This window comes from Ambystoma mexicanum, chromosome 11 (genome assembly GCF_040938575.1).
Source record: "Ambystoma mexicanum isolate Mex_15411 chromosome 11, UKY_AmexF1_1, whole genome shotgun sequence".
Lineage (NCBI taxonomy): Eukaryota > Metazoa > Chordata > Amphibia > Caudata > Ambystomatidae > Ambystoma > Ambystoma mexicanum.
The window spans coordinates 598,105,819-598,119,669 of NC_090934.1; the positions used below are offsets into that span (position 1 = coordinate 598,105,819).

The window sequence follows — 13,851 nt, forward strand, 5'->3', positions numbered from 1 at the left end:
GCGATTAAGGTTTAATCTGTTGCATACTCCTGAAATGTTAGGAGCCTGGACCAATAGTCTGTATGACTGCAGGGAATGTAGGCTGTGTAACTTGGAGGTTGAGACTGCGAGGCATATATTAACTGTATGCCCTCTTCCTAACAATAGATATTTTCAGGCTTATTCATCGTTTGTGTATGACTCGACATTCATCCAAATAGACATATTTTGGAGCAGCATTTATTATAATGAATCATTAGTGCTCACTCCTGCGGCATATTTTATATGGAAAGAATTTGAAAAATTATTTTAATTAATGGATTTTAGATTGAAGGTATCTGTTAAGTATGGTCAAAAACTGCATTTTAATTAAGTATGCAAATGATATGTTCCTTGATTTATGTACTTTGGAATTTGTGAAATGTACTTTGTGTATTGTTTTTGTGTAAAGGTTTGTAATATAACGAAACACACATTAATAAAACATAAATAAGGAAGAAACACTTGCTGGAAGCAAGGCCAAGTAAGAGAGGCACTGAAAAGCTTGCTGGGAGGTATATCTCAAACATTGGTTAAGACTAGAGAAAGAAAATAAAAAGACAAAGACAAAAGCCTGATGGAGCATCCCATGGCTGGCAAGTAATATTGCAGCCTAACCAAATGAACTTGCTGGAAGGAGTGTTTTGTAAGGTAAAACACAAGGGGGGTGGCCAGGGTACTTGCTGGTAAGAGCGTCTAGAAGGGTGCAACATTCCTAGGACAGACTATGAGAAGGAGCTAGGCACTATATCCTCCAGAATACGTTTGGAATAAGGAGAGTGCTGGGCACTATAGCCCCGAGAATACTAGTCTCGAGAACGCTGGGGAGATTAATATTCCCCTAGTTAGATCCTCAAGACAGTTACTGCAGCGAGACAGTGTTTCTTAAATTGCCCTCAGAGATGAATAGCTTGTTTATTAAGATCCTATTAGCTTATAGAACTTCATCCCATACCCAAAGTTAATAAAATATATATATATATATGAATAGTGTGTGTTCCGTTGATCGCATATAACAGATGTGTTACTTTTTCAAATCTGTACCTTTAATTACTGCGTTGATAGTGTCATGTAGAGGTTGCCTCATATCCTATGTTTGTGTCCCTTGTCAATGTGGGTTGGATAATTTTACTGCTGCATTATAGGTCTACATTCTTTTTGTGTAGTGAGGGCCATTTTCTTTGTACATGTATTCAATGCAAATAACCATTCTGCCCGATTTGCTGTAATAAAAGGTTTAAAAATAAATTGAAAAAAAAAAAAAAGGACTCTGCATAGCCATTCTGTGTTCCGGAAGACTAAGGCAGAGGTGTATTACTGACAAATAGCAAATCACACCCAACTGTACTTTGTAAATTACTTTCCAAACGTACAAGCAAAGAATCCTTTGGCTCTTGAGTCTCACTTCCCACAGTTAGCAGCTCCCTCTGTTGCTCTCGGTTTCGGATTTCAGGACTAGCAGCACTGATCAGCATTTTCAAGTTTGCAGTTGGGGTCCAGGGCTCTCCTAGCAGGACTTCTTTCAGTTTGGTTGGTGTCGTTAGTGACCCTGAATCAGGTTGGATTTCTGCCAATACCAGGTTTGAGGAACATGGCTGTTTCAATGGAGTCTTTAGTACTCTTTTATGTGGCTCAAAAAAGGTATTCTCCTGCAAAGAAACAGTGAAGGAAAATTGGGATGGTTAAAAGTATGTGACAACAGTGTGATTAATGTGCTTTCTGAAATCCATACCCCGAATTGATACATTTGAAACAAGAACTCTCCCAATGTAATGCTTCAGAGTAAGACATTAATGCATTTCAAAAGGAACCGCTGCACCAATTTTAGGCATTCAAGCAAATCATCACACTTCAACATTGCAGGAGTAAGCCAATGCCCAGAATTAGTTAAAATGGTATAACCAATTTGTATTGATTTCCAAGTACACAACAGTCAACCAAGTAAACAACAAAGAGAATCTTCCTCAGTGCGATCTCCCCAAACAACCCACCTCCCTCCACACCTGGCCCTCCATCACCCCTCCCCCACACCAACCTCACCTGTCCCACCAGCTCCCACCCATTCCTCATTGCCATAGAGAGTCCCGGAATCTATACCCTGTTCACTTCCCTCCATCTGGCACACACTTTTCCAAACTGTTGCGGGCATCATCTGTCTCTATACACCATTCTCTCAATTTCTGCACAGTGGTCCATCCTCTCCACCCACTTATACATACTAGGCAGGTCATATTACCCAAGTCCACTGTCAAGACTTTCTTCCTCACCATCATCGCCCTCTTTATCAGGCACTTTTCTTTGCCAGTGAATCCTGTGTCCCCGCCCCCACACGTGCAAGAGCGTCAAATTAGGACATACTGGAACTGGTTCACCAACCACCCTAGACAGGCAGTCCCTTATCCGCCCTGAGAACATTTGCACCGTGGGGCACTCCCATAGCATATGGAACAGAGTCCACTCCCGCTCCACAGTTCAAACATTGGGAATCAGACTCCCTGCTCATTCAGTGGAGGAGGACCCTGCAGGAGTGCACCCTATGCAGAATTTTATACTGTATTAATCGTAGTCGCATAGTTATGCTTGCTTCTTTAGGTGATGTCACTGCCTCCACCCAGTCCTCTTCATTGCCCACAGATCCTCCTCCCACCTTTCCCTCAACTTCACCAGGGGTTTGGGATGTATGGTTGTTGATCATCTGGTAGAGGTTGCAATATCAGGCCAACGCTCCCCCCACCACCATAAGCTGTGGAGTCCCACAAGGCTCCTGCACCGCACCGACCCTCTACAACCTCTTCACTAAACCCCTCTTTGACTTACTGGACGCTCTCGGCATAGCCTACACCAATGAACCCAAGTCCTACTCCCACTCTCTGGAGACTATGCCAAAGACACAGAAGCGCTCCTCAACATCTACTCCACAATCCAGACTTGGATGGCAATCAATGGTCTTTGCCTTAACGGTGACAAAACCGAGATCATCCTAGCACCCAGCGAAATTCTCTCCAGACGCAGCAAAGAATACTCACATGACCGTTGATAACATCAACATACCGGTCTCCACTGCTGTCAAGACCCTAGGAGTCTACTTGGACACCACACTCTCTGTCAAGACAAGTCAATGCCATCTCCTCTTCATCCGCAATGACCACCAAACTCATCTTTGCCATAAAACCCTACCTCACCACGCTTAATTGCCTCTCCATCGCTCGATAAACCATAGGAGCCAAATTAGACTACTGTAACGTCCTCTTAGCCGGCACATCTGCAAAAAATCTAAAAAAGTTCCAAATAGTGCAAAACAATGCGTTCCGCGCTGCCCTGCACAACCCTAAATCCGACCATGTATCTCAGGCCCGGAGAGACGCGAACTGGCTTCCAGTCAAGGAAAGAATCAATTTCAAAATACTCACCCTCACTCACAAATGTATCAATCACACTGCTCTGTCATACTCATCAGAAACCATAAACAGGAAATCCGCGCTCCGCCCAACAAGAAGCCAATATGACAACCAACTCCAAGTTCCCTCTATAAGAAGAGCTAAAGCTGGAGTCATTGGCTTCCCACACATAGCCCCCAAGCTCTGGAATGACCTCCCTATCTCTCTCAGAGCCGAACCATCCGTGCTATCCTTTCGTAAATCTCTCAAACCCAAACTTCACCTAACCGGCGCTCTCCACCTCCACCTAAGCTGTACCACAAACGCTCTTGACGGAAATGCAACAAATGCAGTGTAACAAAGTAACGCTACTGTAAAGGTAATGCCTTGTAAATATTACCTTGTATGCATAGACTGCAATTCAAAATGCCTGTACCCTAATCAACCTTTCCTCTCTGTAACCAGACAAGTGTCTTCTTGACTGTAACAGCGCCACGATGCCCTCGGGCTGATCGCGTGCTTTAAAAATCCGAATAAATAAATACAATCACCTTTCCTTTAATCTCCATTTCCAGGAGGTTGGCTTCCATCAAGCCCACCCCTCCTGTGACAATCGCCTGCTGCAGCCGGACATAAGTGCACCTATCCTTAATCCTGCAAGCCAAACCCCTGTTGCAGCCTTTCAAATGATGCAAAAATGTCCTGCACTAGGATATCCTTCATCTTCCGGATTCCTTTTTCCTGCCATTTCTTCTGGGCCCCCAGTTTGTATACTTCTGGCATGGCTAGGTTCCCCCAGATGGAAGCCTCCCTTGTCACTACCCCCACAACCCCATGGCCCCAAGGGCTGCCGTGTGTGATGCCCATGTACATACCCCTGGTTATGTGAACCCCCCCCCGGTGGAGCCCTCCTGTATACCAGCTGCCGTGGAGGTTGCGCACCCATCCTCCTCGGCTCCCCATCTACCCCCCCCCCCCCAGCCCCAAAACATCCACCCGTTTATCTCCATAAGCTGGGAAGCAAAATAATAATGCTGCATATTCAGGATCCCCAACCCACCGTCCCAGACAGACCTACATAACTTTCTTAATGCTATTCGTGGAGTTTCATCACACAAGATAATCCCTCTCTGCAACATCTCTATCATTCAGAACACCACGGTCAGGACCTTCACCAGAGTATTTTGAAGGACAGAGGCAGCGCGGCAAGGCCAGCATTTTAAATAGATTCACCCTTTCTACCACGGAGATCGGGAGAGTCGCCCAATGTTTGACATCCCCCTTGAACCTCTCTATAACCGGGTCCAGGTTGTTACGCAAGAACAAGGAGTCATTTACCCCAACTTTGATACCCAAATGATGTATAGATTCCCTTGCCATCACAAGTAGGCATCCCTCAGGTATCGTATTCGCTACCTTCCACACCGGCATAAGCTCTGACTTGTCCCAGTTGATCCCAAGACCACTCACCTCAATGAACCCATGGAACAGATCTACAATCCTCAGTCCTTTGCGTCTCAGATCCCCTAGGTAGAGGAGGAGGTTGCCCACATATAATGAAATGTGGTCCCCCCGGCCCACTTCTGGCCACTGAAAATCCTGCAGCAGGTTTCACCTCTCACCTGTTATCGCGAATGGATCCATCGCCTGAAGAAACAGGATTGGCGAGAAGGGGCACCCCTGCCTCGTTCACCTCTTTAGGGGGGGAAGGCTCTGAGTCACATCCGTTCACCCTAACCCAAGCTACCGGGTTAGTGTACAGTAATTTTACCCGGTCAACAAATCTAGGCTTAAGGCCAAACCCGTCGAACACCTCCCAGAGATATTCCCATCCCACTGAATCGAATGCCTTTTCGTAGACTATTGCCATGAGCGCATGTGGGCCCTCCAAGGAGGGGACCACGCTCAGTGCATTATGCAGCCTTCGAATGTTCATCCTGGTGGCCCTACTCGGAACAAATCCGCATTGATCCAGGTGGACCAGGGCCCCAATAATTGGCAACAGTTTATTGGCCAGGACCTTGCCCAATATCTTGGTCTCTCCATTAATTAGAGAGATCGGGCAGTACACGCTAAACCAATCTGCTGGTTTCCCCTTTTTGTGCAGGACTACAATCATGGCACTTCGTAAATCCTCTAATAGCAACCCTTTTCCCGACACTCCATAAACATGACTCATTTCCTCTTCTGGTACCTGCCCCATTATTTTCCAGAACTCTGCTGGGGGGTCAGTTAGGACCTGGGGATTTCCCAGATTGGAGTTGTTGAATTGCAGCCTAGATTTCTTCCCCTGTTGGGTCAATCTCCAATCTTTTCCTTTGCTCCTGACTCACCCTATGTTGGCCCGTCTCCCCTCATGTATTGCCCAATCCTGGCCCCATTCCTGACCGCTTGAGCCAGATATAGGTTTGCGTAGTATTTTGCAAAGTCCTCGGCTAGGTCTTTACTCCGGGTTGATACTTCCCATCCAACCATAACCTGCCGCACTTGTCCCCCGCATCAAAAAGAGCCTTGCTTGCCTATGACAATGGGCTACCCTTGCTTCGTCCCGAGCCACTGTCTTATACAGTTGCTGCACCCTATTTAGGGCCCTCCTTGTGACTTCTGAATTATTCCCCACATGATTGGCCTTAGCTGTTGTCACCACCCCTTCCAAAATGTGGCCGCCCTACCCGCCATTGTGCTCGGGAGGGGAATATAGTTGATCCCAAAGAAAGAGGAGTGTGCATTAGCGAAGAAAGAGAAACCCTTTTCCCGGCGGTGGGGGTAGGGGGAAATATTCCTCCGGATGTCCCACAACACTGTGGGGCCCATAAAGAAGTTAAGCTTCGTCAGGGAGAGTCTCATCCTGCCCCTATGTGACGCCCTGTCCAGCACGGGCTGTGACGTGTTGTTTAAAGTCTCCTCCCACCACTGTGATATCCCCCAACCTACCCCCCCCCCCCATGTCTAGTCAACCAGGTCTGCACTCTAATAAGGTTACTCACTGTAGTGACCACCTTACTCCTAGTCCATAGTCCCCTTTCCTCCATACTTATGGGACATTCCTCCGACCGGAGCACTTTGTAAAAAGCATCACCCCCTCCCTCCTTAGCTCCGCCCCGCATCGCCCATCAGTCCTTTTCTAACACCTTTAAGCAATAGCAGAGGAACCTTATTAGAGGGGATGGCGGGCGGGCGTATAGAGGAAAGGGGACTATGGACTAGGAGTAAGGTGGTCACTACGGTGAGTAACCTCATTATACTCCTACGTCCCGTCCCCTTTCCTCCATACTTATGGGAGATTCCCAAGCACTCCTCATAGGAATTACGGGTGGATGGAAAACTCCTTACTGAAAAAGGTTTTTAAGCACAGCCTGGCCAAACTGAAAATCAGACCTGGAGCTCAGATCCAAACAGTAGTGTTCACAAAAAGCCGATGGAGGCCCAGGTAGCCGCTTTCGCGATGGTCTCTGAGGGGACATACTTTTGAAAGGCAACAGCAGCTGCCTTGCCCCGTACCAATGTGCACGAACCCCTTTTGGAGGTTGGAGACCTTGAACAGCGTAAGACTCCATAATACAGGCAGCGATCCATCTGGAGATAGTCGCTTTGGAGGCAATTTACCCTGCAGATTACCGAAGGTCACCAAGAGTTGAGAAGAACTCCTAAATTCAGATGTTCTGTCCAGATAGAACTTAAGAGCTCTTCTATTGTCCAGGCAATGCAAAACACTCTCAGCCTCCGAGACTCGGTTTGGAAAGAAGACAGGCAAGGAGATTGACTGATTCAGATGAAAATCAGAGACCACTTTTGGAAGAAAAGAAGGATTAATCCTCAGGACAACCTTATCCTTATGAAAAACCAGAAAGGGATGCTCCACCGATAAGGCCGGGAGCTCACTCGCACGTCTTGCTGAAGTCACAGCAACCAAGAAAGACACTTTCCACGAAAGGTGCTTAAGGTCTACAGTAGCCATTGGCTCAAAAGGCTTATGGCACAAGGCCGTAAGGACCACGTTCAGATCCCACGTCGGATGCGGTTTGCGAACAGGAGGGTAAAGACGCATGAGACCCGCAAAGTGCCTTTTAACCACTGGGTTTGACAGTGAAAAAGGGCACTGATCGTGAATAGCTATGAGTCAACAGCCAAAAGATAAGTCCTGCATGTCAAGGCATGGATGCCCGACTCTGCTAGATGAGAGACAAATGACAGCACCGTGTCGATCGTAGCCACCCCGCTGGGATCCAGCTGTCTGACTAAGGGCCAGTGGCAGAACTAAAGCCGTTTGCTCCTGTATTGAGATCTCGTCGAGGGCTTCCTGGCCGCCTGAATAATATGCATGTTATCAGCGGACAAGTTGAGGTGTTATAAAGATCTGAACTCAGGCACCATGCCGCCAAGCTGAACGATTGTGGGGAGGGGTGCCACCGCTGCCGATCTCTCTTGTGAAGTAGGTCGGGAACCAACGGAAGCCTGATCGGTGCACACACCGACAGATGATAAAGCTCTGAAAACCAAAACCTGGCCGGCCACCACGGTGCTATGAGCAGAAGAGAACACTTCACCGTGCTCCTCAGTTTGCACGGCGTCCGATGAATCAGAGGCAGAGGCGGGAAAGGATAGGCTCTCATGTTGAACCAGGGAATTTCGAGGGCATCCCCCAGAGAGGAGGCTCCCAGCCAGTTCCTGGAGGCATGCATGGGAAGTTTCCTGTTTGACGCCGTTGCGAAGAGGTCCACTTCTGGAGTGCCCCAACACCGGAAGATTTGCAAGAGGATCTCAGAGTTCAGTTCCCACTCGTAGCTGACCATTGTACGCCGGCTGAGGGCATCCGCAGTAACATTCAGCTGACCCGGGATGTGCACCGCCACCAGCCAGATGCCATGCTGAACCGCCCATTCCCATATCTGAATGGCAAGATCCACAAGAGGAGGGGACTTGGTACCCCCTTGCTTGTTGATATAAAACATGGACACCACATTGTCCGTGCGGCGCCGAACTACTTTGTTGACAATGACAGGTTAGAACGCTTTGAGCGCCAGGAAGATCGCCAGGAGCTCCAAGTGATTTATATGAAGGAGTTTGTCCTGCGGTGACCAGAGATCGGAAACCTGAAGAAGGTGCAACGTAGCACCCCATCCCAGCAGGGAAGAGTCCGTTGTGATTGTCACTAGTAGGCTGGGATCCTGAAAGTCCGCGCCCAATGATAGATTGCTGAGAGACGACCACCACACAAGGTCCGTTCTCATGAAAAATGAAACAGGAATCATTTTGGAGTCTCGGTACACTGCTTGGCACCAAGAACTCTGAAGAGCCATCTGTGTTTGCCTCATCTTTAGACGAGCAAGAGGAAGCGCCAGCACACACGAGACCATGAGGCCCAGAAGCCTTTGGAACCACCAGGCCAACAAGCTCTCTGACTGTGCAAACACCCGACACGTGGCCAACAGATCTGCCATTCTGTCCCCTGTCAGATACACTCTGCAGTCAATCGTGTTCCACCGAAAACCCAGGAAAATCAAGTCTTTAGCCCGTCATGGAGGATTTCCGCCAGTTCACTGACAGCCCGAGATGGAACAGGAGCTGGAGGAGAGGCTGAAGGTTGCTAAAGGCTGATTGAGGACAAGGACTGCACAGCAGCCAATCGTCCAAATACACATGGATACCCTGAAGCCGAAGATGAGCTGCGATAACCGACATCTTCGTAAAGACACGCGGTGCCGAGCTGAGGCCAAACGGGAGCACTCGGAACTGGAAATGCTCCTCCCCCACGGAAAAACATAGGTATTTCTGATGTGGACTCCAAATCAGAATATGCATATAAGCATCCTGAAGGTCCACCACGCTGAGCCAATCGCCCTTCTGTAAAGAGGACTTCATCTGACAGGGCGTGATCATCTTGAATTTCTCTTGGGGTAGAGAGAGATTGAACTGGGAGAGGTTTGGGATGGTGCGCAGGCCAGCCTGGTTGGGTTTGGGCACCGTAAACCGCCGGGAGTAGAAGCCCTCCCTTCGCTCCCCTAGGGGAACGGGTTCCACTGCTCTGAGATCCAGCAACTTCTGTATCTCGGCTCTGAAGGAGGGCGACCCGGACCGCTGGAAGGGGGGGATTGAAGGGTGGGGTAGGGGGCAGGGGCAAGTGGAAGCCCGCCCGAGAGACTGACAAGACCCACCGGTCCGAGGTGATGGCCTGCCATGCCTCCCAGTGAGACGCAGCGCGCCCTCCCACCGGTGTCTCGTGCGAGCGCAGAGAAACTCAATTGGTTTATCGGTGGCGGCGGCGCCACCTGAACCTGAAGAGGAGGCGGAGGAACGGGAGAATAACCTGCCCCGTTGTTGGTCGGCGAGAACTTCCTGATGGAGTATCGACACTACAGGACTTCTGATCCAGAAATCCCCTAAAACCAGAGGACGACCAAGGCTGCGAAGACTTCCTCTGTGACCTGAAAGGCGGTTTCACCAAGACAGACAAGGACTTGGCGGTCTGGGTGCTGTCCTTAGTCAGTTCAACAACATCTGTCGTTGAGTGAAAAAGCTCCTTGCCATCAAAAGGCAGGTCCAGAACTTTATCCTGCACCTCTTTAGAGAACTTGGTAGGGTGCAGCCAAGCCTGACGAGGTGTCCACGCCGAGCATAAGGCCCCGGCCCGAGGTGTCAGCATGAAGCGCTGCGGCCTCCAGCATATCCTGCGCCAGGACCCTGGCATCTGACAATCCCACTTTAAAATCCTCTCATTTATTAGCGGGAATGAATTCCTCAAATTCTTTCATATTCGCCCCCGCTAATAACAGTTCCGCGTTAGCTTGACGTAACTGCAGGGCTGAATTAGCGAAAATCTTCCTCCGCAAAGAGTCCAGAAGCTTGTCCTCTTTGGCCAGAACCTGCGTTGCAGCTGTAGAAGACGATGAAGCGGGTCTGGATTGTAATGTAGCAGAAGCCACCACCGTGGAGGAAGGGGGCGGACACGACGCTAAGGCCACTTCTTCCGAAGAATGGAGCACATAACGAGCGTCAATCTTTTTGTTAACAAACAGTCCAGAGTGTGGCTTTTCCCAGACTTTACGGACCTTGGCTAAAACGTCCTTTTGCAAGAACAAGCCAGTGCGCTCCAAAGGAGACTAGGTGAACGCCCCTGAAAGCACCCCTTCCTGTGGAACGGGTGCCTTGGTTACAGGAACATCCAAAAGACACATGTCCAGCACCCGGTCGTGAAATGCTCTACAGAGCAGGGCTGGTCCTGGCTGTCTTGATCCCCCTATGCGTCGTCCGACACATCCGGATCAAGCTGCGCAACATCTGTCACTGCTGGAGATTTGTCCACTGGAGACAATGGAGGCAAGGGAGGGGTGGGCCGGTGGGGGCCCGGTCGTAGAGGCGGCGCTGGTGGAATCGCTGGTGCCACAACCGGGACCGACGGTGCAGGAAGGCATATCTCCCTAAACAAGACTCGAAAATACTCCTTCATGGGGTCGGAGTGTATTAGCTTTTGAAATTTGCCGAAAAAAAGCGTCCCCCGCCGACGATTTAGGGGCGACTGGAGGCCTCACATGAGCGGAGTAACTCCATGGACGTAAGGGAGAGGGTTGCCAAGAGGGCCCTTCTCCGCTGTTATCAAAGATCGAGGGCACAGATGCTGCAGTGACCGAGACGTTGTGCGGCAGGGGCATCCGAACGTTCCAGTCAAAAACTGGACGAAAGGGATGCGCACAAGGAAAACTATGTTCACCTGAAATGCCACTTCCCAAACCCAGCGCCAATGGCATAGATGTAAGGTTGGTATCCAAAATGGCTGCCGTAGTCTTAGCTGGAGTAGCCGCCATTTTGTCAGCAGGAGAACTGCGACACATGTGAAAGTGAGACAGGAGTCTCCACAGATGTGTCAGGGGTCTTCATCTTAGCCTTGACACAAGGACTGATGGGCGATGCACTGGGCAGACTAAGGAGGGTGGGGTTACAGCAACGTGCGGTAACCCGTGTAAACAGAGAGGAAGGACACATGTTTGAAAAATGTGATGCTTTTTACAAAGTGCTCCGGTCCCGTCCCACAGGACGGAGCAATGTCCCATAAGTATGGAGGAAAAGGGACGGGACGTAGGAGTATGTTGAGAGCGTCCGCTTGTAGAGTCAGAGGGGCATAGACGCTAATAATGCATGTTTCCCCAATAGAGTCCCTTTCATGAGAATCAGTCTCCCCCAGTCCCTCTCCATGTGCTGTATTTCTACTGGTAAGGACTTCCTGGTCAAAATCACCACCACTCCCCTGCACCCCCCCTAGCAAACCCTGCGTGCTCCACCACGAGTATCTAGCACTCCCCAAGAATGCGCACGCTGCCCCAAACATATGAGCCTCCTGCAGCAGCACTATGTTCGATTGGTGCTGATAAAATTTTTGCGACCAGGCTTCGCTTGATCTCGTCAAGGAGCCCGTTAACGTTCCATGACAAAGTTAAAGGTCCCATTTTGTTAATTATCCACTCCCGCCACTGCACCCCTGCATCCGAATGCTCCGCCCCCCCACCCCGTGTCGTTTCACCCTTTAACCATATGAGCACACTGAGAAGCCAAACCAAAACCACCAACTTTCCCAACATTGCACCCCCACCACCCCCCACCCCACGCTTCCTCCCAACCTGAAGCATCTGTCACCCTACAAAGAAAATTACAACAAAGATCAGGGGGTGAGTGCTTGTCGCTGCTCTTCAGCTCCGCTCCAACAATGTTGCTTGTGACTGGAGCCATCCTCAGCTGTCGACAAATACTCTCTCAAACCAAATCCATGGCATTTCATCATGACCAGTCTCTCGGCCCTATTCCTTATTTTGTTCAGTACCACCCAGTACATTTCAGTCCACTAAATGTGGCTGTCTCCGCCAGCCCACTCTATCACTGTCCGTCCAGTCCCATGCCTGAAAGTACTGTGTCGCTTTGGGACCCCACCAACCACTCTGAGGATTGCCATGAAGAGCATTGTGTATTTGATCTCTGTAGCCCCAAAGCTTCCTCGAACTAATGCCTGGCCTTCTGCACCTCCCTCGTAAAGTCTGGGTTTATTGTTGCTCAGGAGCTGTTAACCACAATATAACCCCTCTTCCTGGACATTTGCAATATTCGCTCTTGATCTCTATAGTTCAGTAATTTAGCTATAAAATGTCTGGGGTGGTTCCCCCTCTGCTCAGGATGCGGTGGTCCCGCTCTATTGAGAAGAATTGCAAAAATCCCCGTTGGCCCCATCCAGTCAGTCAGCCAGCCATTATTCAAGGTATAGCTCCATTGAGGGACCTTACACCTTCTCGGGGGGGGCCCAGTAGCCGAATGTTGTTGCAGCAGACCCTTCCCTCTGCGCCCTCCACCCGTTCTTCCAAGACACCCTCGTTCTGCTTTTCAGCTCTTGGATGTCCTTCTGCATCTGTGGCATCGCGTCCCCCACCCCTGATATCCTCCGAGTCGCTTCTCAAACTCACGTGGACATCCGTTGCAGATCATGTCTCAAGAAGCTCACCTCGGCTCCCACCGCGTCCCCTTTGCCCTCCAGCGAGGATTTGTACTCCTGAATGGCCAATAGTGGTTCATCCAGAGTGGGTGCCTCCTTTGATCTGGCCGCACCTGTATCTTTACAGCCAGCATCATTAGGGTGGTCTCTAGGCAGTGCTGTGAACGAGTCCATCTTCGCCTGGACTGGCATTTTCTTTCGCAATTTTCTTGCTGTCTCTGCCCCATTCACTTGCCTCCCTCACCTGGGAGTCCCATATGTCACTCTTCCTGGCCGAGTGGACTGCTCTCCCTGCTAGTCTCCCTGCCTTCTCTTCTAATTGCCGCTCCCACCTCTCTCTCACGTCCTGCCGGGGGGTGGGGGGGCGGGGCCTACTGCCTTCTGGCACTCCCTGCTGCGGTCCCGTCGCTCAATGTCCCCCCAAACCCCCCGCAGGACCGCCGGCTCTGGGCCAAAGTCTGTTTCCTCCTCTCCCTATGTGGGATTTATTGTAGGGAGCCCCCGCTGAATATCCAGGCTAAGTGGTGCTGGCCGTTTCCTGCAGGGCCAAGTCTCCCAGCCCTTCTGTCTGGAGGGTGTACCTTTTCCATCCTAGCTTACTTTTGTGAGTTCCTGCAGAACAGGGATATGACTGGAGCTATAGCAAGTCTTAGCGCGCTTCCGCTTTAAGAATTTAGACAGCAAGATGGGCCACTCGTGCGTAGAGCGAGAACACCAGAATACCCGCTTCTCGCGCTCTTCCCCTCAGTCCCTGAATCACCGAGAGGACCCATCTTATTTTTAAAGGGGAATCGAGGGCAGCGCATTAGTAGAAAGGGGACTTTGGACTACAAGTACTGTAGTCGCTATGGTCAGTAACTTTTCCTTACTCCTATATCCAGTCCCCTTTCCTCCATACTTTTGGGAGTGTACGAAGCATTACTCTAGTCCAGGGAAGACGGACCTTACACTGTAGCAAGATATTTCTTAGGTCTGCTTGACCGA

The 13,851-nt window shown here is 50.0% G+C and overlaps 1 protein-coding gene across 2 annotated transcripts in view; it reads right to left on the minus strand.

Moving 5' to 3' along the window:
• E2F8 (E2F transcription factor 8) overlaps positions 1-13,851 on the minus strand; it is a 490,718-nt gene that overhangs the window by 383,013 nt on the left and 93,854 nt on the right. For both annotated transcript variants that reach the window (XM_069623464.1, XM_069623465.1), the window contains exon 3: positions 1,392-1,667. In XM_069623464.1, coding sequence (XP_069479565.1) covers positions 1,392-1,667 — 276 coding nt within the window. The remainder of the gene's footprint in view (positions 1-1,391; positions 1,668-13,851) is intronic.